This window comes from Phasianus colchicus, chromosome 6, assembly GCF_987193195.1.
Source record: "Phasianus colchicus chromosome 6, bPhaCol1.hap1.1, whole genome shotgun sequence".
Taxonomy (NCBI): Eukaryota; Metazoa; Chordata; class Aves; order Galliformes; family Phasianidae; genus Phasianus; species Phasianus colchicus.
The window spans coordinates 45,474,385-45,498,897 of record NC_143441.1 but is presented as its reverse complement, the minus strand read 5'-3'; the positions used below and the strand labels follow the sequence as shown (position 1 = coordinate 45,498,897).

Genomic DNA, 24,513 nt, shown 5'->3' with positions numbered 1-24,513 from the left:
AGGGAATGCAGTTTAAAATGCAGGTGACATAATACCCAACATCCTCCATTTGCTAGTGGGCTTCTGATTAATCACGATTACCATACATTATCATACCATCAAATTTAATCATATCAATGAATTCCCATCTGCAGGGGGAGCAGCAGCAGCTAAACATGATGGTAACAGCTATTAAATTTGAGGGAAATAGATGGTCTGTAAATGCAGTAACCCTTTAACTTGTCATGCTAGTTCCAGTGTACGCATACTCTTTAGTTATGAAAATCAAACAGAAAACTTTTGCACTTAAATGACAAAAGCTATGAAAAATTAACTTAATTGCAGTGTCGGGCTACCAAGGAAATCAGAGTTGCAGAATTAAACTTTTTTTTTTGTATTCATGACAGTAGATTTTCTACAGTTCAGTCTCAGCCTTAGTACCTGCTAAGTAGAGAATCAGAGAGTAGTTGAGGCTGAAAGGCACCTGGATGTCGGCTTGTCAGCCCCCCTACTGCAGCAGGAGCACCTTCAGCTGCTTCTCCAAGACCATGTCCAGATGGCTTTTGAATATCTTAAAACAGGAAACTACAAACTCTCTGGGCAGCTTGTGCCAGTGCTCGGTCACCTGAACATTTGAAAAGTTTTAATTTATATATAAAATTATATAAATAATATTTTTAATTGTTTTGTATTGGTGTTTAGACTTACACAAATATTTGCATGTACATATTTAGATACAAATACATTGGTTTTGATTTATTTGTATGAATGAAGTTTGAACTTGTTAAGCATTGTAAGCAAAGCAAAATTTGTTACTGAAGCACACAAACATGTATTAAGGGCATAGTTTCATAGACACTAATTAGGCACTGTTAAAGACTGTTTTGCAGATGTCAAGATTTCTCTTACAAAGAAATTCAATTACAACATACAATTGACTTCTTACTACAGTGCAGTAAGACTAATCCAGTGCATAACTACTGGATGTAGAGCTCAAATGTGTTTGTTAAAACTTAGTCCTAGATGATAGTATGGTTCTCTTACTGTGCTGAGAAGTGTCCTTTTGAGGTAAACTCTGGTATATTTGTCATTATAATTAAAAAAAGAAGTCTTACCAATAAACTGGTATTTTTTTTTTACCTTCTGTTCTTTCAGTTCTTGCCATTTACTTTAGCATGTAAAAGGAAAAAATGCTTCATTAGTGATATAGTACAAAGATGTACTACTAATTTCAGGAAAATGAGTTAATTTAAAAGAGTAATACATGTTGACTGTGCCATGCACAAGAAAAAAAATATTTTCAGGCCTTCATCTTCAACATGTGAGCAGAACCTGCAAGCACATGAATAGCCCTGGGTGTGTAAAGTCCTCTCATCAGAGTGTTTGCAACATCAGAGATGTGTAGAACATCCCCAAAGTGCAATTTCTTTACAGAATTATAGATGAGCAGTGTTGTAGCTTAACATCTAAATAATCAGATCTGAAATGTCACAAATCAAAGTCTAAGTTTGCTGAAATTATGATAGTTTCTGTAAAGCTGTCTTGTTTCTTTCTTTCTTTTTGGTGTAGGGTAATCTGAGCCCTTTTAGTTGAAGGGGGATGGGAAAGCATCACCGCCCAGGTCAGATCTTTGAGATTTACACGTTGTTTTGAAATCAACTGTTAATTGCACTGTCAAGCTTGGAGTGCCATGTAGAAATTCTGAGTTTGATATCCATCATCTAATGTAATACTGGCCTCTTGAGTTTTGCTTCTTATCGTTAGTGACGTGCAGGTCACTGAAATACATCAGGTCAAACTTTCATATGATATTCCTTAGTCTTGGGATAAGTTATTAATTTTGTAGGTGTTTTATGCCAATAGTTGTGAAACCTGAAGAGGTCCAAAACCTACCATGCTTCTTGGAATTTATCTATTCCTATTAGATAAGCTAGCTTTCAGCTCAGAAATATGGAGGATGATTTTTATTGTCTTGAGGTGAAATAGTTGCAAACATCTTTCTTTTTCATGAGCATCATCCTGTCACTAATGTCTGTTGCATTCTTCTTTTTTTTCCCTACGTGTTCTGTGATGTTTCTATTTTGTACTTTATTTTTAAAAGTTAGGACTGTAAAGAGTGGTTCTTCTACACCAGACCCCTGGAGAGGACTACAAACTAAAGTGAAACTGAAGCTCTCAAATGAGTTACTTTCAAACATCAGTTTAAAAAAATCACTTAATTTTGTGCTCTGATCTTAGAGCTTTGATTTTTCTCTACCCTCAAGCAGTGCAGCCTGCTACAACTTTGTACTGTTTCTAGCACCTATGTCTCTTTGCTGTAGACACTCTTCCATCATCCATACAAAAGGAATGGATGGGAGTTTGGTTCTTCTGCACATCAGTACTTTAGAATTTAAAGCCAAAGCTGAGATTCTATCAATGGTATCTTTCCTATGCCTGCATTTCTTTTTGGAGCATTTTTTGAGAATTATTTGTGAGTGGGACCACTTGTCCAGCTGATTCTCATTTTGTGACTTCCATACTTAGTGGTAGAGTAGGTGAGAGTCCAGGAAGCCTATCTATTGAGTGACCTATTCATTTGTTCTTTCTGGGCTCTTCTACTGCGGGTGTCTTTATGAAAACACATTGAAATTCAGTGCATTTTTGCCTCCATTTACAACATGAGCAAGTCTGTGCTTAACATGTTGGGAGAAGTTCATCAAAACTTACTGGAAAGGAATTTACTCTTCGTATACAGGGAATTGAATTTAGTCTCCTGAACTGTTTGGGTTGGTCACAGTATGCTAAAGGACAAGTTAACCATCCTTCTGCTTCTTTGTTGACTATATCCTTTAGTTTCTTGATTGTGAATTGGCCTAAACAACAAACAATTCGTGTCTTCCCTCCTTCCTTGTACTTGTTTCCCATGATGGTTGGATTCTATATTGGAGCCTTGAGCACTGTGATTTTCCATACAGATTTTATATGAAAGTCCTGTTTTAAAATCACTTGTACTTCAGTGTCCCAATGGACTTTCTTATCTCCTGGAGCTGTGCAGTGTCAGAGAAAAGCTTGTTCAAGTTATGTGGCACATTTTAATATTAAAAATTAATCTTGAGTTGGTTTACAGAAGCAATCAAACAGTTCTTTTCCAAACTGAGTTTGCCTTAGTATTAGAATCTGTGTGGCCATGTACAAGAACTAGCAGTTGTTTCATTCTTAAATTTCACTGAATCATTTATTTTCTGTATACTGTGCTCTGTAGATAAAAAAAAATACGTTGAAACTTGTGTGTAAAAAAACCACAGTTTGTATAATTATACTGTATGTTTCTACTTGAAGAATTTTAAACTATATTAAAGATGCATGGAGAGGGGTTTCTTATGCAAGAGGATGAAAAGTCAGTTCCTTGCACTGGAAGGTAGGCATTTTAGGAAGGCTTTTCAAAAAGTCTAGTAGCTGCTGAAATAAGAGGATTAACATCTTGTGACAGATGGCTATAGTTTTAATTGTCATAGGTTATAGTGGTCATTATTCTTTGCATTTAAACCATATAAGAAGAATTAACTGAGTGGCCCTGCTTAACTGTCAATGGGCTTCTCTTAGCTCTTTGCATTTTAAGTGAGATTAATAAATGAAAACATGTTGTAGAGGCAGGGTGTAATTTATTGAAAGATTCATGAAGTTTCAATGACATTGTTAAGGTATTTAATTAGTCTCGTGGAAAAAAAAGTGGAGTGACCCTTTTAGAGAAGCTGATAAGTCATATAATAGCTCTTAGATCCTCTTTATTCCTTGCTTTATAAGATTAACTTTGTGCTAAGCAATTTATGCTAAGTTTTCCCTTTTATTGGTAACCAAAGTTATCTGTGCTTCATGAATAGATTATTAGAGATAACATCATGTAATTAACAAGAGATGCAGAAAAGTAAAAGTACAATTTGTGTAAGAATTGTATGAGAGAGAATGTTAATTTCTTAACTAGGAAGGATATTTAAAGGGATAAAAGGGAAGCAAAATAGTGCAGTTCTTTGGAAGGATTAAAGTAACCTTATCTCATGTTCTTTCAGAAGGTAGGATTGCCTCAGTGTGAGAGTCGTGTTCAATGAGCTATTCACAACTCTAATGAATCGTAGACAAGTTTGCATTGCATTTTTTTTCCAAAAGTGATTGATAACATGCGAGTTAATTGAATAATGGAAGTAAAAGAAGAAATTGTGCAATGTGCATGAAAAATTGTATAAAAAGTCAATTTGAAGTATTGTAAGTCATAGCACGATGGGGAGAAAGTGTGGATAGACTTTTTTATTGTCAGGATCAACTTTACAAAATGGAAGATTTAAGACAATAAAATACCTGTCAGTAGTACTTACAATGTGATTATGTTCTTCTTTGAAGTATTTCTAGAATGTCTGTGATTGTGTCTCTTAAAAAATCCACACAGAACCCCATTTCCAGTATAGCTTTCATTGAGATCAAAGTTCTTGCATTCACAAAAAAAATGCATAAAACTTTATGAAACAAAATGATGCTAGGATAAAGTAAATGGTAGAAATCAGCACTTGCATTCCTTAAGAATTGAGAAGTCTGGCACAGAATTACCTTGGTAGCTTAAGAAAAATCTGCATGTTCAGTACATTGCTTTCATTGCTCGAGCATCAGTGTATTTTTTTTTTTTGGCTTACACAAAAGAGCATATTGCAGAAAGTATATACTGAATACTAAATAATCAATAATAACGATGCTAAATCAAAAATAGTAATACTGAGTAATTAATCTGATAATGATGAGAAAGGGAGAAACCTCTCCCAAAAAGCTGCAGTCTGTGCTCTTCTGATTCTTTCTCATGCAGATGCTTGGTAACTCAATCTTCAGAACCGCTGTCCATATGAATTGGAGCCAGCCCTGTGGGGTCTTGCTGGGAAGGCACATAAATATTTTGTCCCTTCCCCCAGTGTCACAGTTGGCCCCAGTTTGGGACTGGAAGTTAAATTTTTACAGCCTTGACTGACTGTATGAATTTGCAGTTCTCTCTTGCCTTTCAGCTGAACAATTTAACTTGAAAATAGGTGGTTTTGAACTGCATGGTGTTTATTAAGTAGTTTCCAAAAATTTATCATATGGTGAGGTAGTAGTTAAAGTGATTTTTTTTGTGGTAATAGTTAAAATGATTTTTTTTTTTTGTAGGGAGGCTTAGTGTGTGTATTGAATAGTTGCTTGTTATTTGAAACTGTCCGCATAGCAAAACCATGAAAAATGGAGGTAACTACTGTGCATATAAAGATTTATTATGCATCTATGTTACAGTATGCTTACTCTATCAAAAATAGACCATTATGAAAGCTGGCTTATGCACCTGCTCTTCATTAATTTTTGAAGTTAAATAACTGCGTGGTCTTTTTTACAAAATACCAGTGGTCACTTGGGGATTATTTGTAGCAAATACTTGCTGAATGTAGAGTTTAATGCTAATGGTAAAATAATCCTCTCTGAGAATGATAGTTTGACTGCTGTTAAGAAGGAAAAAAGCAACCTCAAGCCTTAATCAGTAAAAAACTGCTGTATCACTTTCTACAATTCTTAGGACAGAATGTGGCATAAGTAAAAGTTGAAGTTGCAGTATGAGTGTATTCCTAGAAATTGGCAAAAAGAAATGTAATGGTATTTCAGAATAATAAATTTGAGGGTACCTCAAAACTTGGAAAAATATTCACTATATTTTGCCTTTTTTAAAATGTTTGTGCTTGAAAGTAATAACTGTGATTGAAACTTAGTGTGGAATTTCTCCATCACTGTTGGAGCTTTCCTGAATGCTGAAAACAGAAGAAAAATCTCAGCAACATAAAATCTGAAAATAGAGACTTCTCCCCAACTGTATTACAGTGATTTGTGGGCAGAATTTTAATTCTCTTTTTAGGAGTACTACAAGAAAAGCTGGTTTAGGAAAAAGAAGTGGAGGTCAGACATTTTTTACTGATGTTAGAAGGAAGCAAATCGAACTAATTTCTGTTTTTAGAAGCAAATATTGATAATTCATTTTTCTGCAAATAGCAAATGACTTTGCAATTAACTTTCTGTGATTGGCCTTTGGTTATCAGCCAAGAAATGTGATTAGTCATAATTTACTAGTTCTTTAAAATGCCTCGTACAGATGTTAAAATCTGCAGGTGATCAAATAAATGGGTATTCCTGAACGATACTCTGTGTCTTTATAGCATGCTGCTTTACTATACATATGCTGGCATATACTTCTGTGGCTTCCCCACACTCAAAACTTCTTGATTGAAAACAAACCAAAAAAAACCACCACCTCAGTTCCATTGTGTATGGATAAGTGCTGTGGGAGGGAAGGGTCATTGCTTTAGTAATCACATACGATGCTTCAGCACTAATGATTTCTGACAGAGACGACTCCTGCACTTTGCAGGATATAGAAAGGATTTTCATGTTATTTTAAACGCAAAGTGGAGAAAAGAGGGTTGGCTTTAGGATTCAGGAATACTATTATTAAAAATGTACTAGCTTCTGAGTTGAACAACATTAAGTGGGGGGAAAAAAAACCCAGCATTCTGAACTGTAAGGAAGAGGCTGATAAGGAAGAGTTAAAAATATTTCATGATCTGATTTTGTTGAACTGTTTTGGAGTTTTGACCCAAACGTGTGCTGTAGGATGTACTTTCTGAGGTATGCTGTGAACAAAACCAGAGTAGGAATGAATTTCAGTGCATCTTACTGGGATTTGCTTTTTTTCTGCAGTTGGATAACTTTTTAAAGTCAATAAAAGTAGATGAGAGGATATATTTGTTTCTAATGTGGTTGACACCTGTGCACCTGTGGGAAGCTTGGTACCAGTATTGCTTACACTTGTGGCAGTAAAATATCTTGCTGGTTGGTGGTGTCTTTAACTTTGTAATTAATCCATATTCTCCTCTTTGTTCTAAGTGTAACGTTTTCTGATCTAAAATACCTTAAAGTTTTAGAAGTGAATAAAGTTTATTTCAGAAATGTTTAAAGCTTGTTTATGGTGGGAAATATAAATCTGCTCTCAGTGTGCTTAGCATTACCTGACTTCTGCGGTGTAAACTAATACATTCTGCTGGTTATCTGCCTCATTTGGAATTGTTTTGTTTGAAATTATCCCAGGACTTCCATTCTGAGACTGAAGTGCTTTCATTCTAAGGGTGAAACAGTAAAAAATAGAAATTGTAATTCATATGTTTTATGGTTGCTCCATTTTTTTTTTCCAAAAAATAAAATATTTGCCTAAATAGAGGCTGTTTCAATACGTTGAGACCTGTGTGAAATTCAGCAGCAAGTTCCATTCAGATGTGATTTAGGGCTGCTTCGGGATGAGGTGCATCCGGTCATAATAATGAGGGTGCAGGATGTCAGGAGAGGGACAGCTGCTGGGAGGAGGTGTTCATTTAAACTACAGATACAGAATCTCTTTTTTCCCAGTGTGCTCTCATTTTCTTCTCCTTCCCAAGCATGAAAAAGAGAGGAAATGGCCTAGACTAAGTGCACAGGCAGGAGAGTCTGGGTCTGCATTGGCCAAATGGCAGCTCTTGATGGACTATCACAGTACAGGAGCACCTGCTGGTGGTACAGAGCTGGAAAGCTGGATCCCATCTGGGATTGGAAACGAGTGATACGGCAGAATGTGTCTGAAGATCAAGTAGGATTAGGAGAAAACTAATTGGAAATATAGTGTAGAAGACTCTAGAGTTGCAAAGTAAAGCACTCAGAAAATAGGAGAAAAGCAGGTCACCTGCCTGAATTTTCTTCCTTCCCCAGGTGATATATGCTCATGGGACTGTGTGCTGTAAATAAGAAGTAAGATAAAAACCACCCAGTGTTGTGAAAACTGCCCTGGTGAACTGGTTTCTCCACTGCCTCTGTTGGAATGGCTATATGCATTATGCAGCAACTAACAACTAACTGTCAGTTGGTTTGCTGGTGGCCTCCCTTGGGCTGTGTGGTTTGTGGAAACGCTGTGTGTTCCCAGTGACTGTAAGGGCTGTGCTTTAATATGCTTTTATCCCCAAGGCTTTCAAGGTGAGGGATTGCCTTTAACCCTAGTTTGAAAGGACCTTTGGTAGTTCCTGTGCACAGTGATGATACAGGTGCGTTTGGGAGCAAGGGGTCAGCATCTTTAAGGTTTGGCAAACAGCTGGTGCTGTTCTCTTCAACTGGAGGGAAGAGCTGTACAGTTGAACAGGCTGGTTCAACTAAACCTGGATGGGTTTTGGTGGGACAAATAAATGTCCCCATCCCAAATATTTCCCTCTTCCTGCAACTGCTTGCAGACAGCCTTTGAAATTTAAAGGTCTTGGTGTTTTCTGTGGGTAACTGCCACTAAGTAGCATGTACGTTACAAAGACTGTCATGCTTGAGTGTAAAATGATGTCTTTTCACTAAATGAAATACCCACAGGAGACTGGCTGACTAGGAGTACTGGCAGCAGGATATAGAACCTTTAATCTCTGAGTGATAAAGTATTTACAGCTGATGGCTATATAATGACATAAAATATGTAGTCTCGCTTCCAAATGAGGTCTTAGTATTTCAGATATCCCCACTTAGATGTTTTCAAGAAGGCCACAGATTTAATATTGGTTTGATGCTCAGTGATACTCTCATATATATTTCTGGTCCTTGTAAATCCCAGCTGTAGCTTACTTGCAAAGGGGTGTGAAGAGCTTTGCTTTGTGCTGCTTTGGTGAACAGACTTCAGTAGCCAGGCAAATACTTGGTTTTGGTGTGCAATAAATTTTTGAACCAAAATGCTAATGTTTTTGCTGTACAAATAGGATAGGGTGAGACTACATATTTGTTTGGTTATGGCAGCCTGTTGGATAAATAATAAACCTTTGCTGATGACTAATTCAGTTTAGCAGGGAGTGTGTGCTCTGAGATCTGTTCTGAAAGGCTTATGTTCAGCAATGGCAAGTTCTAAGGTTTTAGATGAACACCAGATGGAGATAGAGCAGATGCCACCACTAATTTCAAAATTGTATTAAGTGGAAAACAAGAACGTGCTTAGATATTATGTTCATTACTTATTTGATTTACTCACACATAATAAGGAAATGTTTGTGAATATAATGGTTTATGTGAGGCATAGCTTTTCTGTTACCAGAGGCTGTAAATGTCCTCTGTCAACTTTTGATATAAAAGAAAAAATGTAATAGTGTAAGTTACTGACTTGAGTGTTCTTTCTGCAGAGTTCTCCTTTTGGATTATGGTTCTGTTTTCTGCACTACATAGAATCACTTGACATTTTAAAAAATAACTTAATGGTGGAAAGATAATTTTTCAGCCTTTCTTATAATGCTTCAGATGCATTATATGTAGACATGGTTTTTTTTTTTTGAAAGATTTCTTTAATTTTCAAATGCCACAATTTCCCTCCCCCACTATAAGTAAAGCTGCTTCACTTCTGTAGCTTACATTGTACCAAATGGATGGCACAGAATAGCACGCTTTAAGAAGATAAATGTCAGGAATGTCTCCTAAAGTAGACATTCAGGTTTTTTTGGATTAATGGAAAAGAAGGTCAATAATTGCATGGATTTCAATAAGCTTGAGAATAAATGGCATTCCTGTGGTGCTAGTGATTATTAAAACATTGTGAATTCATTTCAAAATACTGTACCAAGGTCTAATATCTCTTCTATTGTGAAAGGATGACTCAGTAAGGACTGCCAGTTTGAAGAGATTATAGTAGGTAACTCCATAAATCAATTAGATTTTAAGAGGAGAAAAAGTTATAGTAGGCAAAAGATAATTCTCTGAATGGTAGTCTTTATTTTTGTCTCATTTAATAGGTCCCTCCGGACTTCCAGCAGCACACACCTGGACCTGTTCCTACCAACTTCTCCCAAGCCCCACGGCTGCCAATGCAGGATCAGTGGAGAGGGCCACCTCCCCCCCCACCACCTCTCCCTCCTCCACCTCCTCAGGACAGAGACCCTTTTTTCCTAGGAGGTAAACGTTTTTATTTCAATTAATGTACAAAGTGTACTTTCTGTGAAGTAAACATGCAGTTTGAGAAAGAACCTGAAGACCATATTCGATGTAGCCTGCCTAGTACATGCCAAAAATTCCAGTGGCCTGATCTCTTTTCTCCTCTTTTGATGTTGTTTTCTGTCAACATATTTAGCTACCATTGATTTATGTATTTATCCAACTACAAAATAAAATTAGTATCAAAGTAATTGCTGCAAATTGTTGTAATTTGTTATATTTTAAACACCGTATTCTCTGGAGTATGTGTACACTGGAAGAAATCTGTTAATATTAGCTGGAATGTTAGAGCGTAGCAAACAAAATAGGTAGTTTGTGTGTATGTAGACTTATGTTTAGCATCTGTATGTAATATCTATATATTATGTATAGACCTACTTATGATTAACACCTGTATGTAATATTTATATATAACGCATATGTTATATACGTTTTTCCTGTTCTCAGAAGGATGTAAAAAGTTGCTGTATATCTGATTAGCAGAAGTTCTACAAGTTTTTATGTGCTTTTAAGCACTAATCATTGTAATCCATTTCTAAAAGACATTCTTAATTCTTGCTTGTTTTCATTTGTACTGGTGCTTTGAGCATCAATTCCCCCTAAAAACAAGTGGCCCAAGCCAGAGAAATGTGACCTTGAAATTAGGTCTTAAAATTAAGAAGTCTCATGTTTTTGCTTTTTTTTTTTTTTTTTTTTTTTACAAATTTCAGGTTACTTTTCAAAACGAAATGTTTGCTTTTGTTCAAAAGTGTGCTTGTTTCCCAAGGATGATTTGTCATTTAATTTCTTGTTTGATTCTCACAGACCCAAGATTTCCCAGCCATCACTTGTTTGAGCAGCGGAGTCCCCCGCCACCACCGCCTCCCCCGCTTCTTAACAGTCCGCACCCCGTCCCTACCCAAAGCCCACTGCCATTCAGCCAGCCTGGGCCAGCATTCAGCCAGCAAGGACAGCAGCCCGTATTTCCCAGAGAGAGGCCACTAAGGCCAAACATACAGCCTCAAGGTCCAGTGGGAATTCTCCACTTCAACCAGCCAGGTTCAGCAAATCCACGGCCCTTCATTCCTCCGAGACAGCAGTTCCTACAAGCCCCAGGACAGCCCTTCCTCGCAGCACATGCACAGCCTAACATGCAGGTACAGATTTGCAGTATGGAGCCTCCTAAAAGAGGTGTTTCAGGTGTTCTAGTACTGTGTTGTACCCATGTTGATGTATAGGATTCATGGAGCTAAAACTGAGTTATTTGAGGTAACAGATATGAGGCAGATTTACATATAGTACTTATTACTTTGTCTGAAAGTGATTCACCTTTTTTCTTCAGTTGCCAGCACTCATGTGTTTCTGATAGCAGTCTACACAACAGCCCTGTTTCTACAGTAAAGTTACAAAAAACATCACGATTTGCTTAACGCTACCGAAAGCAGAGAAGTTGTACTGTTGTTTGGTCCAGCGTCGTATAGCTCCTGGTATTCCTTTAGCTCCACAGAGGTAGGGAGGGGTGTCCCTGTGCCCCGATGTCCCCGTCCTACTGACGGCAGTCCCGGAGCGCCCTCTGCTGCTCAGCCCCGTTGCTCGGCAAAGAGCTAAGCCTCCTGCTGCCTGAGAGGGAGCTGAGCTGCTTGCTTGATATTTTGGGGTTTTGCAGAGTGTATGCACATGGCTCTGTTTATTTGGAGGGTTTTCTTCATGTTTCGACATAGGGAAACCTTGAGGTCTGGCAATGTTTGTTTGGGGAAGGAACAGTTTAAGGAATCAAAAAAAGAAGGAAGGGGAGTGAAGAAAGCTTTTCGTTTGTCTTTTTCCGTTTAAGCTATTGACTTTGTGAATACAGAACTCCTTTGCACGGCTTCTGTTAATCCATTTTTTCCTCTCAGTATATTTTTGATTTAGCTTGGTCCATAGCTGCTCACAAGTTTGTTGTTTTGTGGACTTGGGAGGCTGGAGCTGCTTTTTTGAGAGGTTATTACTTTGAAACTAAAAGCAAATAATCTTTTTCTTCATATGAAGGGTCCCTTGCATCCTCCGTTGCAGCCTCAGCCACAGCCTCAGCCTCAGCAGCACCATCACCAGCAGCAGCATCATCACCAGCAACAGCAGCAGCAACACCATCATCATCTCCAAGGGCCACCACAGCCCTTGATGCCCATGAACCAACCACAGTTCAGGCCTCACATACAGGCCTCGCCGCAGCAGCCAAATAACAACAGAATGCAATGTCAGCAGCGGCAGGGTCCAATGAAGCCAAGGCATGTAAGTACCACTTAGTGTTATCTTACTTAGTTCTGCATGTGCAATAAAACTTACCATGTAGTTTTTTATTCTCATTTATTCCTTTTCTGCTCTGTCCCTTTCTTTTACTTTTTTTCCCTTTTTTTGCTCCCTTCTCTACCTTGGTCATTTTATAACCTAATTCCACAAATAGCATGTCTATCTTGTACCTTTCTTTATTTCAGTATTCAGTGTTTTCTTGATTTAGCTCCAATAAGAGATTATAAAGATTTTCCAAGAACTGTCAGTAAAGGGTTTTGGAGGATAAGTTTGCATTATATTTAAAACTGCAGATAGTCCGTGACTGTTCTCTGACACTTGCTTTGGTTTGAAGACCTCTCAGTAGCACTGCAAATAAGTGGTCTGGTTCACATGGTACCAATAATGTCCTGTGAGTTTGCAGCATGTTCTGTTGCTAGGTAGGTTGGGGTGACACAGCAATCTGTAGCAGCGCTATTGTGACTGTAGTTGAGAAGAATGATTTTAATTAAGAAAATAAGTCATAGTGAAGCCAATTTCTGAGAAAGATGTTAAATAAGTTATTCAGTGTTGCTGTTAATTTAAAAAAAAAAAAGTGAATGTGCTAATTTTCACACTTTCTTCTTCTTACATTAAAAACACAGTGTCATTTTGAAAAGTTTTTTTGTTTGCTTTTGACAAACAATGAAGTTGTGAAAATCTGAAGTAGGAAACACTTCAGTCTGACTTGAAATAGAAATCTCACATTTTTTTTTCCTTTCTGCTTTTCAGAGCACACCCTCACAAAATATTGTCAAGCGTCCAAATCAGCAACTACAGCCAACTGCTCCAAGAAACAGTAACTTGCGGGAGTTGCCCATAGCACCGTCACATGCTCTGGAAGTGAGCAACAACAGGCGAACCTCTACTCCAGCTGCTCAGGTCAAACCCATTACCAGCACGATGTCTGCTGCCAAGACTGTAGCTGGTGGTGGAAACTCACAGGGAAGGCCTGAGATGAAAGCTAAGGCAGTCACACCAGTGGGCCAAGCGAAACCAGAAGTAAAATCAGAACCAGAGGTAAGGCTTTTTTTTTTTTTTTAAGACTCTTAAAACTTTTCTAGTCTGACTTGTGAACTGTGAGCACACCTGATGTACTACTCATCCAGCCTTTTTTCGTTGCCACTAGAGGCCTCTCTTCTGAGTTGCACTTTCTTTAATGCAATAGCAGAAACCGTTTCAATTGACAAAAAAAAAACCAAACATCTGAGAGATTGGCAGGACAGTCTTCATGAGTGCTGTTAGCGTGAGAGAATGAGTAGCTTTGCATTGATGGTGCTCTTAATATTGAATGTCAGGAAGTGCCAGAGGAACATGACAACGTGCAGCCTGTATGAGTGTCAGGTTATTTTGGACAGAACCGTGAATCATTATAGTTCAGTTGTCCGTGAAACTTGTCTCAAGGACCAAGTTTCCTTCATCAACTGTTGAAAGCTTTAATTGGGATAATACTTTCTTCCCTTTAAGCTGCTGCTGATTAGTTTCGCATCTTGTTCTTGAATTAGTTATGATCATTCCTAATTTTCACAAATGTGACACAAAAGAAACTCATAGCTGGCGGTGTTTGACCTCCTATGCAGGAGCTTCTCACCTGGAATAAAAAAATCCTTTATCCAGTTTTTAATTTTGATAGTTTCTGAAAAAATTGCTGAAGTAATTTCCTTTACTTCAATTCAGTTTCCTGGAATAATCAAAGTCACAGAAAATGCTGAGCCTCTTAGGAAAGTCTCTGTCTTTCAGGCTATTAGTAAAGATGCATATTGAAGGCCTCTGCAAAGGAGATCCTCACCATCTAAAGCATCTTGGAGTCCCTTAGTATTTCTGTCATGTGGCACTTTGGGCATTAGTTTGGAAGTATCTCTGACAATATCTGGAAAGCTGTCTTTGAAAACAGTTTGCAATACCTGTTTCGTATAAGTTATATTTTTCCCTTCCAAAACAGAAGGAAAGAAGTGTCGCACTTGAAAAAGGATGCATCTCCTGTAGTGTTTAGTATTGTTAATCATACAGGTAAAGCCTCTGTAGGTACACTCAGCAGGTACTGAAAAAATGCATGAAGGTTTTCAGAGTGGACCCAAGAGAGAACTCCTGTGCTGCAAACAATGTAGTAGCAGTTGTCCTTCAACTGTGCCACTGCAGTAGTATTTATTGGTGCCATTCATTTTTATTTTCACAGACTGAGGATTGCTGCACTAGCAACTTTCAGTTTCAAGCACATAATCGTGTCTCTTTTTTGTTGCATTGTAGTTTATTAAATTTCTCATTTAGCCAGATCGCAGTGTTTTCCAGCATTTTGTCTTCTTCTAATTACCTAACTTTTTGTTGATTTTTGGTTTTCCATTAGGATGACAAAGAGTTAAGTTATGTCATCCCTTCTAGCTGTCTAGCTCATAACTGAACTGGGCAGGTTATTTTGCAAGTGTCTTCAACTGGAAAATTAAGACTTTTTTTCCATCTCTGTCACTGAAGAGCCAGTGGACATGTTTATGAATGCCCTGTAATTCAGGGAGCACAAAAATGGCAATATTGTGTGTTAAGTGTTTTCCTCATCTACAAAACAAAGGTTTGCAACTGAAGTGACTAGAAGACTAAAAACTATTTTAAATTTCTGAATAGTATGCTTGTGTTCTTGTTCCTATGTGACTGGAAAATACCGACCTCAATGCCTTTGTCTGTTACTTTCCAAAATGTGAACTTGCATGTCTTCAGTCTGAAAAATCATTTTTACAGTGAAACTGAGAGGTATGGATAATGGCTGTGAGTCTAATTCTGCTCATGCTGAGGTCAGTTTAGGATGAGAGGAATTAAGGTATTTAAGTGCTTCTGTGTTGAATACAAGGACAAAGAAAACGCAGAAAGGTGATATAAAGCTTTCTAGTAGAAACTAGATATTGGAGGTCAAAGCAGGAGAAAAAACTAGTAGAGCATAATCAAAAGTGTGCTTGTATAACAGCTTATGTTTTAGTTAATGTCCCTGCTGTAGACAGCCTTTCCATTCTACCAGTAAACTTTGAAGTGGGTGTTTATTTGTTGGGTCTTATTGGTAGTTGGGTTTTTTTGTTTTGTTTTTTTATAAACTCTGAGTATGGAAAATAGTTGCTGTATTGAGTTATGAAGCAGATGTGTCTAAATTATCTTTTCTATATTAACCTCCTGAAAAATTGTACATGTATAAATTTGATCTTTTTTTCCAATTTGAGTAGATTTGGCTTCCAGATTTTAATAATGGTGCTTTCTGTCTTGTTCTTTAAGATTATTCTTGTCAGTCTTTTTCCAGTTAGAAGATCATAGTGTGATACTCAGAGTAACTTGTAGCAGCTCATAGCTTCTTAGGGTTTAGGAGCTGCTGTCATCAGTAGTGTAAAATGTGTGCCGCGTATTTAGCTGCCTTTATTTAAGATACTTTATAATTTTGAATGCCAGCCAACAGATGCTGTAATTTGGATTTGCCTTTACCTTTTGTGAAGACTTATAATAAATTATTGGACAAATGGTGGTAGCCTTTTTGTTTCTAATAGTACAACTGAAAAAAAATCCAACATAAAACGAACCTGCAGAATACACAGATTTGTGTATATCCTGCCATTTGGTTGTACCTGTTTTGCTAGGGAGAGAAGTGAGCTTGGCAGCATGTTTCCTTTCTTGTTCTTGATTGCAGACCAGGGCACTTGCAGTATCCAGCTCTTATGGCTCTGCATTTAATTCAAATTACTAGTAATAAAGTCTGCAGACCTCTTAAAAATAATAATTAAAAAAAAGTGGGTTATTATGAGAAGCAACTTAAATTGCAGTAGGGAGTGTAATTGCATGTTTTAGAGTATGTCTTTTCTGTCTTCTGCTCAGCAGTGTCAGTCTGAGCCCTCTTGGAGAATTCAGGACTGCTGCTTCTCTTACTGCTGTTGCTGAGCTAGACTCAGAAAGGCAGCCTATAACATTTTCTTCTGGCTCTTTCCATTAAAACCTCTGAACATTTAAGGCAGAAGAAAAACCTTGTAGCTAAGGTTTGGTCTTCCCTCCAAACCACGAATGTATTGTGTTCAAGACCACAATCTCTACTTTACAAAAACAAGACGCTAAGGGAACTGCTTTGTTTTTCTTGCTTTGTGCTCTTCTTTTCTTACTTTGTACATAAAAGGAGAAGCCAGAGACAATACACAACTTCTTTGTGTGGAGTTTTCTACAGAAAAATGGTGAGGCATCTATGGAGTTTACTTGGGAAAAAGCTGCTCTGAGTTTTTCTTCACTTACAGATAACTTTGCTCTTGGCAGCAAACTTCCAAATGCAACACAAGCTGTGAACTTCACAACATCTTTGAAAGATTCTACTCCTTTGTCAGGATGGTTTGTTTGTTTCTTTGGGCAGTGCTACTGCTTAAGGAGGAATGTGCTGGGGTGAAAATTGTTTTCAACAGTCATGAGATACCATTTTCTTCTTGATCCAATATGCTCTCTTGCTAGTTCCATCTTGTAAAGCTCCTTAACATGTAGGAGAAGAGATGCTGTTAAAGCTGAGGGGGTGCAGAGTGTTCAACTATCCCCATTTTCATCCTGGTGAGAAGTTTGCTATCATTTCTGAGTCTATGTTGTTGGGTCATTCCAGAGCTAGTTCCAATTATACCTGACTCCTAAAGCAAATATTTTGTTAATGATCTCAGAATCTTTACATTGTTTGGTCTTCCCCTAGCTGCAAGGATATTTTACTAAGAACCTAACTGTTCTAGCTACTTGCCTATGGTGATGAAGAATTTAGGCCTGCTTATTGCTATTAATGAGCTGACCTTGCAGTTGTCAGAGCTCTTGGCCCTTCATTTCAAAACCTGCCCTTTAAGAAGAGATTGACTTCATAGCATCTTTATAAATTCAATAAGTAGGAGTTGAATTCCTGAAAGGAAAATTTCAGCTTATATTTGAGGTCAGGTAGCCTGAAGATCTTGCTAAGCATTCATTAAATTTAACATGTGTTGCTAATAGAGTTTGCCAGTTGTCCTCTGTGTTTAATGCTAGTGTAGCTGAACCCACTTCATCTGCCCAAAGGGTTCTGCGTGGACATATTGATCAGAGTGTTTGGTCCTTGCCTGTCAGCAAGGCTTATTTAAGTGTGCCATGAAGTACACATCTCTGTGCTGCTTACTCGTAGTCTTTGACTTGGTGGTTTTTGCTTTCCAGATCAGAATCTGTATCTTCCAAAGCCTTCAGAACTTGTTAGATGAGGGCACAGAGTTCCCTGATGATAAATGCTGTCCTTTATATATAGAAGGGTCTGGTCTTATGCACACTTCTGCTAGCACTGGCACTTTCACTTGTCTATAATGAAAAAAATAAAAAAATGCAATGCTACCTCCAATGGTAAATTTGGTACTGGCTCACTGAGGTTGATCAGACCCATTTAGGTAAAATGCAGAATATTTTGATCTAAAGCAAAGGAAGTGAGTAAGAAAAACATATTAAGTGGAACAAGTTTTCTGTGTGGACAGTTTCAGTAATGTCTTGAGCCTGCCTGAAAACTTAATTTGTAGCATCTGCATAATAGCACATCATCCTTCTCTCAATTTTCTCATCCCATGAAGGCTATATTTAAGAGTCTTATTTTGCATTCTTTCTTGGGAGTTCTTTTTTTATTTTTATATTTTTTTACTGCAATCTAGCATCTCCAGCTCTTGACTTTTTGATCATTTCATTTTTTTGGATTATGTTCCTATCTGTTGCCATCTATCAGCAAAGTTGTTGTAGCATGGGTCAGTTATCACCAGAGTCACTGTCTGAAAAGTACAGAGAAAGATGAGAACCTTTTGTTCTATGAGGCGTTGTCCTAAAAAATTTCAGGCTTGCTCTTGGAACTACAGCTCACATTTTAAAAAGAAAAATAAAATTGAGTTTTGTTTGAGTCTTTTTTTAGCCATTGCTTGGGGTAGACTTTTGGGTCTGAGACATGCTGCTCTTTCTCAGTCACTGTGGGAAAAATCCATGTCAATAGATGCTCAGGAAAGAAGCAGTTCTATCTGCAGGAGACAAATGTTTAGGATTTGTGTGTCTGGGTTCTATGAACACAAACTCTACTGGGCTTTTATGTTTGTGAACAGTCACTATGGTTGGATTTGTCCTACTGTTTTTCCCTTACATTGAGGGGGGGATTCTGGGATGTACTACAATAAGAGCCACTTGGAACAACAAAATCTCTAATTTCTCACTTCAGTTGTGTATGGGCTTTAAAAAAAAAAAAAAGGCATTTGTGTTGACATGATATTGCACCCTCACTAGTGCAAGGTGAATAACTTTCACAGATTCAGTCTTTCAGAAATATTCTAATACTGTTTATGCAGAAGCTTACTGAAATGAAAAGTATTGTTTCCCTGAGAGCCTGTTTTTGCTAGAGGTGATTTAATGTATCAGTAGGATTTAACAGTAGGATTTTGTGCTCATTAACAGTCGTAAGCAGCCTCTACAAGTCTCTAACCTAATAGTACAAACTGTTGAAAATAAAGAATGTATATTTAAAAAGCATGCTTTTTAATTTTAAAAGAAAGCATGTGATAGTATTGTAAGAGTATCTTCATTTCCAGGGTGATGAGGACTTGCATTCCCTTGATTCTTACAGCATTTCTTACAGCATTTCCTAAGAATCCATTTTGCCAAAGTTGAGGCATCTTTAAAAAGGTTACTTGACAGTGTATAAGACTTTCAGAAGGGCATAGGGGTGGAATATTAAAGGCATTCTCTAAATACCATTAATATTCCAGCACTGCATTTGGCAACATTTTGATTCTGAAGAGAGTGCATGAGTTCAAGGTCAGAGAGATTGACTTGTGCTGTTCATTATAACCAATTATTGTGTGACAAATGAGTTTGAGATCAGGCTGAAAATTCTGTGAGAAAAATCAATAGTTCTAATCAGGGCCTTTCAGGTCATTTACCACCCTACCTTTTGTTACTTTGTCAGAAAAGAGCAAGATAAAACCTGTGTGACAGTGGGTTGCCTTCGTATTGTTACTTTCCATTTGAAACATATTTTGATATCTTGAATTATATTAATTTAGTTTAATTGCTTTTAGAAAGTTCTAAATGAGTTCCAATTTGTAAGACTTAATTTTTTACTATTCTGATAAGATTTCTTAACTGGTATTATAAGCTCCATTTATTTTATTTTATTTTTCCTCTCTAGGAAGTACTATATCTAAGTCTTAAACCTGATTCAAGCTGTTTGTGTCTAATGAATAACAAATAAACCATACTGGCAGATATGCTCTACTAATAGTCTTAGCTCAGTGTCAGGGATAATTTCAGAAGCTCCTCAGAGAGTTAGGCCATTATGACATCTTCTAAAACAGTATTCTAATGCTATTTTGACCAAGCAAGTCTTATGCTGAGAATTTTCTAAATTAATTTGCGTTTCCCTTTGTAGTATCCAGATGAAGACGAAGAGACTAGATTGTATCGTTTGAAGATAGAAGAGCAGAAACGTCTAAGAGAAGAAATTCTGAAACAAAAGGAGTTGAGACGGCAGCAGCAGGCTGGTGCTAGAAAGAGAGAATTGCTAGAAAGGCTTGCACAGCAGCAACAGCAGCAACAGCAACCTTCTATGCAGCAATCCTACATGCAACAGGACGATGACTCTTCTGAATACCCTACCAACGGCAATCCTTACATACCCCACTCTGGCTTACAGACCAGGCAAAATGTGAAAAACAGACTTCTTGTTAAAAAGCAAGATATGGTAGTTCCAAATATTCAGCCCAAACACACAGACTACTCGCAGGTTGGGGCTAATACTCAGTATCAAGGACAGCAAATGAAACCAGTGAAACAGCTGAGGCAGACCAGAACAGTATCTTCCAGTCAGCCTCAGGCATCGCAGAAAGTTTTACAGACAAAACCTGCTGCAGCACCGCTGCCCACCACACAGACTGCTAGAGTGGCTTCCGTACAAGCAAGGCCACAGGAGATGAAACCTGGCGTGAAAAGAACTGTCATGCAGCGGACAAACAGTGGTAGTGGAGATGTGCCCCATGTCGGCAGCAAAGTCAGGGTGATTAAGTTGTCAGGAGGGGTAAGTTTCCAAGGCTCATCTTGTGTGTGTGTGCTGTCATGGTTTGTTTCTGTGTGTTTCATTCCGTGTAAGTCCAAAATAAAAAATAGGCCTAAGATGAAGGGGGAAGTAGCAGATTTATCAGATTTAATAATCCATAATTTAGATTTTCAGAATCTTAAGTTATTAGCAGTTACTCAGAAGTGTATGTTTGCCATGATGCTTTACTGTCAGACAGTTATCACTGATAACATCTTTTCAAAAATAATACTCCATTCTTTTAAGTTCTTTGTAACTTGAGTCTGCGAGACTCCTCAGCTTAGATCGTGTAGCTTAAGGTTGGTAGGTCTGAGCATGGCTCAGAGATAAGGACTTATATGGCTGTTTTTAAGGTTCAATGAAAAGGCTAGGCTTTGTTCATTCATTAGTTGAAGCCACATAATTTAGTTATGTGCAAGCACTGAAAGTAGTGTGGCTTCTGTACTAAAGGGGAGACTGTTTTTGTTTTTAGGGAAGCATGTTGTGAAACTAATTCAAGCAGTATATTGGAGGGGGATGTTTCCTGCTAGAGGCTGGGTTTAAAACATTACCGTTTCACTTCTGCATCTAAATTAGATTTCCTTATCTTTTGATGAGGGGTCTGTTGTCTGTAGAGTGTCCCTTGAGCACCAGTGTTGTGGATGACTCTCAATGCCAGCCTTGATGGCAGTGTGCATACTGAAGGTCTGGGGGTTGGTTAGAAAGTTTATAGACCAGATTTCTTCTGTCTTAATGAAGAGACAAGTTAATTTGTTAGGGCTCTGGAGAAACTGAGATAAAGGGGCATGTTTGCCAGTATGCTATCTGACTGGTTTTTACATTGAGGAGGACATGATATAATTTAATGCTGTGATACAATGGAGGAGATTGGGCAGATTTTTTTGTATTTTTGGGGTGTTCTTGTGTCATTCTTTTTTATGGTGGGTTTTTCTTTCTTTCTTTCTTTCTTTCTTTTTTTTTTTTTTAAGAAGAATGCTTCTTAAATTATGAAGAATGTTAATTAGAGGAACTTACAGAACTGTTGTAATTAAGTGAATGCCCTGTGTTAACAGGGGCTTCATAAAGCCTTGTAGGCTAGGCTTTAGTTCATAGTAACATGCAGGAAACAAACATTAAAACCTTAGCTACTTGTATCAAGCTCATAAAAGCTGAATATGCTTAATATCTTCAATTGCATAATAATATGTTTTTTCAAAATATTAACACAAAGGACATTGTTGACTAACTGGAGCTGACAACAACCTGACTTAAAGGGTGTCTGATTCCTCAGACATGGTAACTTAAGCATAGAAGAAAGTAACAGAGGTTGAAAGATATTGTTTCTGTTGGGCTAGAAAATAATTATATATAGATATGTCTGCAGGAATCCCAGTGGTTTACAAGAGGTATGACAGGTTTGTTATTCATTAATAATTGAATAAAGCAATCATGCACAACTTCTTTTATTATGTGGTGGAACAAAACAATGCCAGTCACCACTGCATACAGCTCTTCATAACAAAAGGTTATCAGTGCCCAAACTTTCATTTGTAATGAAATAATTTTTATCATAATGCTCTGTTTTAGGAAGCTTAAAGTGATTTGTTTCAGATAAGTCTCTTGGTAAGCAAGAGCAATTAGCTTCATTAAATGCTTATGTAGCTTCTCTTTCATCATACACTCGGGCAGATTTGTTCTGTCCTTAATTTTCAGATACTGAGGTTTTACCAAGGTAAAGCAGTGTCTCTATGTATTGCTTTCTCTGTTTGGATTTTTTTTTTAATATAGTCACGGAAAATTTCATTTTTCCTTCCACTGTGGAAGAATGAGAGCAGGCATTGCAATTAGCTGCTTAACGTTGATCAAGGCAGTTGATTAATTTTTAATCATTTAGTGACAAGCTGAATCTATATGACTTTGTTTCTTTGACCACACAAGGAAAAAGAAAAGAAGAGCAGTGTGGGGGAGCAATCTTGTCTCTTTTGACAGGATTTTAAAGAAGAATTAAATGCTGCTTGGACTCTGAGTATCATAAAGATCGCATCATATTTAGTTTCCCTTTTAGCCCTGCCACCTTTTTAATTTATTTTCACACCTTTTGTATCAACCCTAGATGTACAGCAGAAGCAGAAGCCAAATCTCTCTTCTTGTGCTTCATATAGTTCCCTACCTTTGGCCAAGGGGGTGTTTGTTGTCTCTGATCTATAGGCATTGACTCAATCCTGCAATTAAGCAGCCCTGCTGTTGCTCTCAAGTGTATCACTTGTACCTCTTTTCCTTTCTAGAGCTCTTTTGTGCAGTGATGTTTTTAAGACCCATGTACTAGTGAGATGTTTGTGATTAGACACAATGCAGGTTCCTTTCTGAAGCTCTTGATTCATGTCAGTAAAGACTTGGAAGGTGCCTTCTCTATCTGCCTGCCAGCTGTAGTGCAGCATGGTAGTAGAGCTGTCAGCTGAAGAGCTGGTTGCTTTGAGTCCAGCCCCGTTACAAACTTATCTAGTCCAAATTAACCTAAAACAGGAGCTGGTGGCAAGGGCTATTCCCCTGCATTCAGCAGGACCACATGTAGAACAGGATCTAATGGTTGTGTGCTGTTGGTGACTTTTTTATTTAACAGTTAAAGAGATGTACTTAGTATATTGGTGAGATTTATGGTACAAATGTCAGAAGAGAGAGGTTCATTTATTGAGGGCTGTATCTTTCATGATCTAAGCTTCTAACTGTATTTATCTGTATTGCTGGGTGTTCCAGTACTATTGAGCATCTCTGACCTTTCAGATAAAGGTAATCCTCCTTATTTAAGAAGGTAAAATAGCCTTTCGTCCGTTTCTACAATATTCTCTCTTGAGAGGATATTACTTATTAAGTATTTTAACAGAATGGTAAGAATTACTAATTAAATTCCAAGAAATAATTTGTTCAGTTTATCTGATGTAGAAGAAACCTTCATTTATGTCTTACTATACTAGAGAAAAGATAAGTAGAAAATATCATTATTTTCTGTATACCAGAGCAAGTTTGCATATCAAGATGACTCATGTTAGATGTTGTGCTTTTTTTTTTTTTAACAAATTGTCCTTTCCCTCAGAAAAAAATACTGGTATGTCTGTCCCTTTCCAATACACCCCTAGTTTATGCAGGAATTTATGCAGTACAGTGAAGAGTGTTCCATTTAGATGTTATGCTCTTGGAAAAATGAAGCAGTAGCAAATCTTTAGAAGATTAATACTTTGGGTCTAAATACTAGAACAAAATACTTATAGTTTTATTTGAGGCCCAAGAAGACTCTTCAGAGTCTTCAGAGTCATCCTTTCTAGAAATAGGAGTTCAGCATATTTGCTGAGTATTTTTGGTCCTTTGTGAACCTAATGGATTGCATGAGGTTTGAGAAGGCCAAGTGCAAGGTGTTGCACTTGGGACAGTCTGAGGTATGTATGCAGACTGGGAGAGGAAGTCACTGAGGACAGCCCTATGGACAAGGACTTGGTCATCCTGGTGAGTGAAAAGTTGGACATGAGCCAGCAGTGTGCGCTTGCAGCCTGGAATGCCAACTGTATCCAGGGCTGCATCAGCAAGAGGGGTGGCAGCAGGGAGAGGGAGAAGGTTGTCCCTCTCTACTGTGCCCTCCTAAGGCCCCCTCTGGAGTACTGCATCCTGCATATAGGAAAGATGTGGAGTGGGGCTGGAGGAGGGCCACGAATATGATCAGGGCTGGAGTACCTGTCCTCCAAAGACATGTTGAGAGAGTTGGGCTTGTTTAACCTGGAAGAGAGAAGGTTCTGGGAAGAACTCATTGCAGCTTTCCAGTGCTTACAGGGATCTTATACACAGAAGGGATATCAACTTTTTACATGGGTTGGTAGAGATAGGACAAGGGAGAAATTTTTTTTTTTTAACTGAAAGAAGGAAGTTTAGAGGTTGGAGAACTTTTTTATTTGAGGGACTGCTGAGGCACTGGTACAGGCTGCCCAGAGAGATTTAGGATGCCCAATCTCTGGAGGTGCTCAAGGCCAGGTTGGATGGGGCCCTGGGCAGCCCGAGCTGGTGTCTGATTTAGTGGTTGGTAACCCTTCCCATGGTAGGGGGCTTGATGCTAGATTATCTTTTGAGATCCCTTCCAACTCAAGTCATTCTGTGATTCATACTAGCATATTTTACTAAGAATTATTCATATTAGTATATTTTACTTAGAAAAAGGC

At 37.9% G+C, this 24,513-nt stretch overlaps 1 protein-coding gene across 4 annotated transcripts in view; it reads left to right on the top strand.

Annotated features, from left to right (window-relative positions):
• Positions 1 to 24,513, top strand: part of RBM33 (RNA binding motif protein 33) — a 95,436-nt gene that overhangs the window by 44,508 nt on the left and 26,415 nt on the right. For all 4 annotated transcript variants that reach the window (XM_031615949.2, XM_031615950.2, XM_031615948.2 and 1 more), the window contains exons 11-15: positions 9,786 to 9,945; positions 10,789 to 11,120; positions 11,992 to 12,234; positions 13,003 to 13,290; positions 19,670 to 20,314. In XM_031615949.2, the coding sequence (XP_031471809.1) occupies positions 9,786 to 9,945; positions 10,789 to 11,120; positions 11,992 to 12,234; positions 13,003 to 13,290; positions 19,670 to 20,314 (1,668 nt within the window). The remainder of the gene's footprint in view (positions 1 to 9,785; positions 9,946 to 10,788; positions 11,121 to 11,991; positions 12,235 to 13,002; positions 13,291 to 19,669; positions 20,315 to 24,513) is intronic.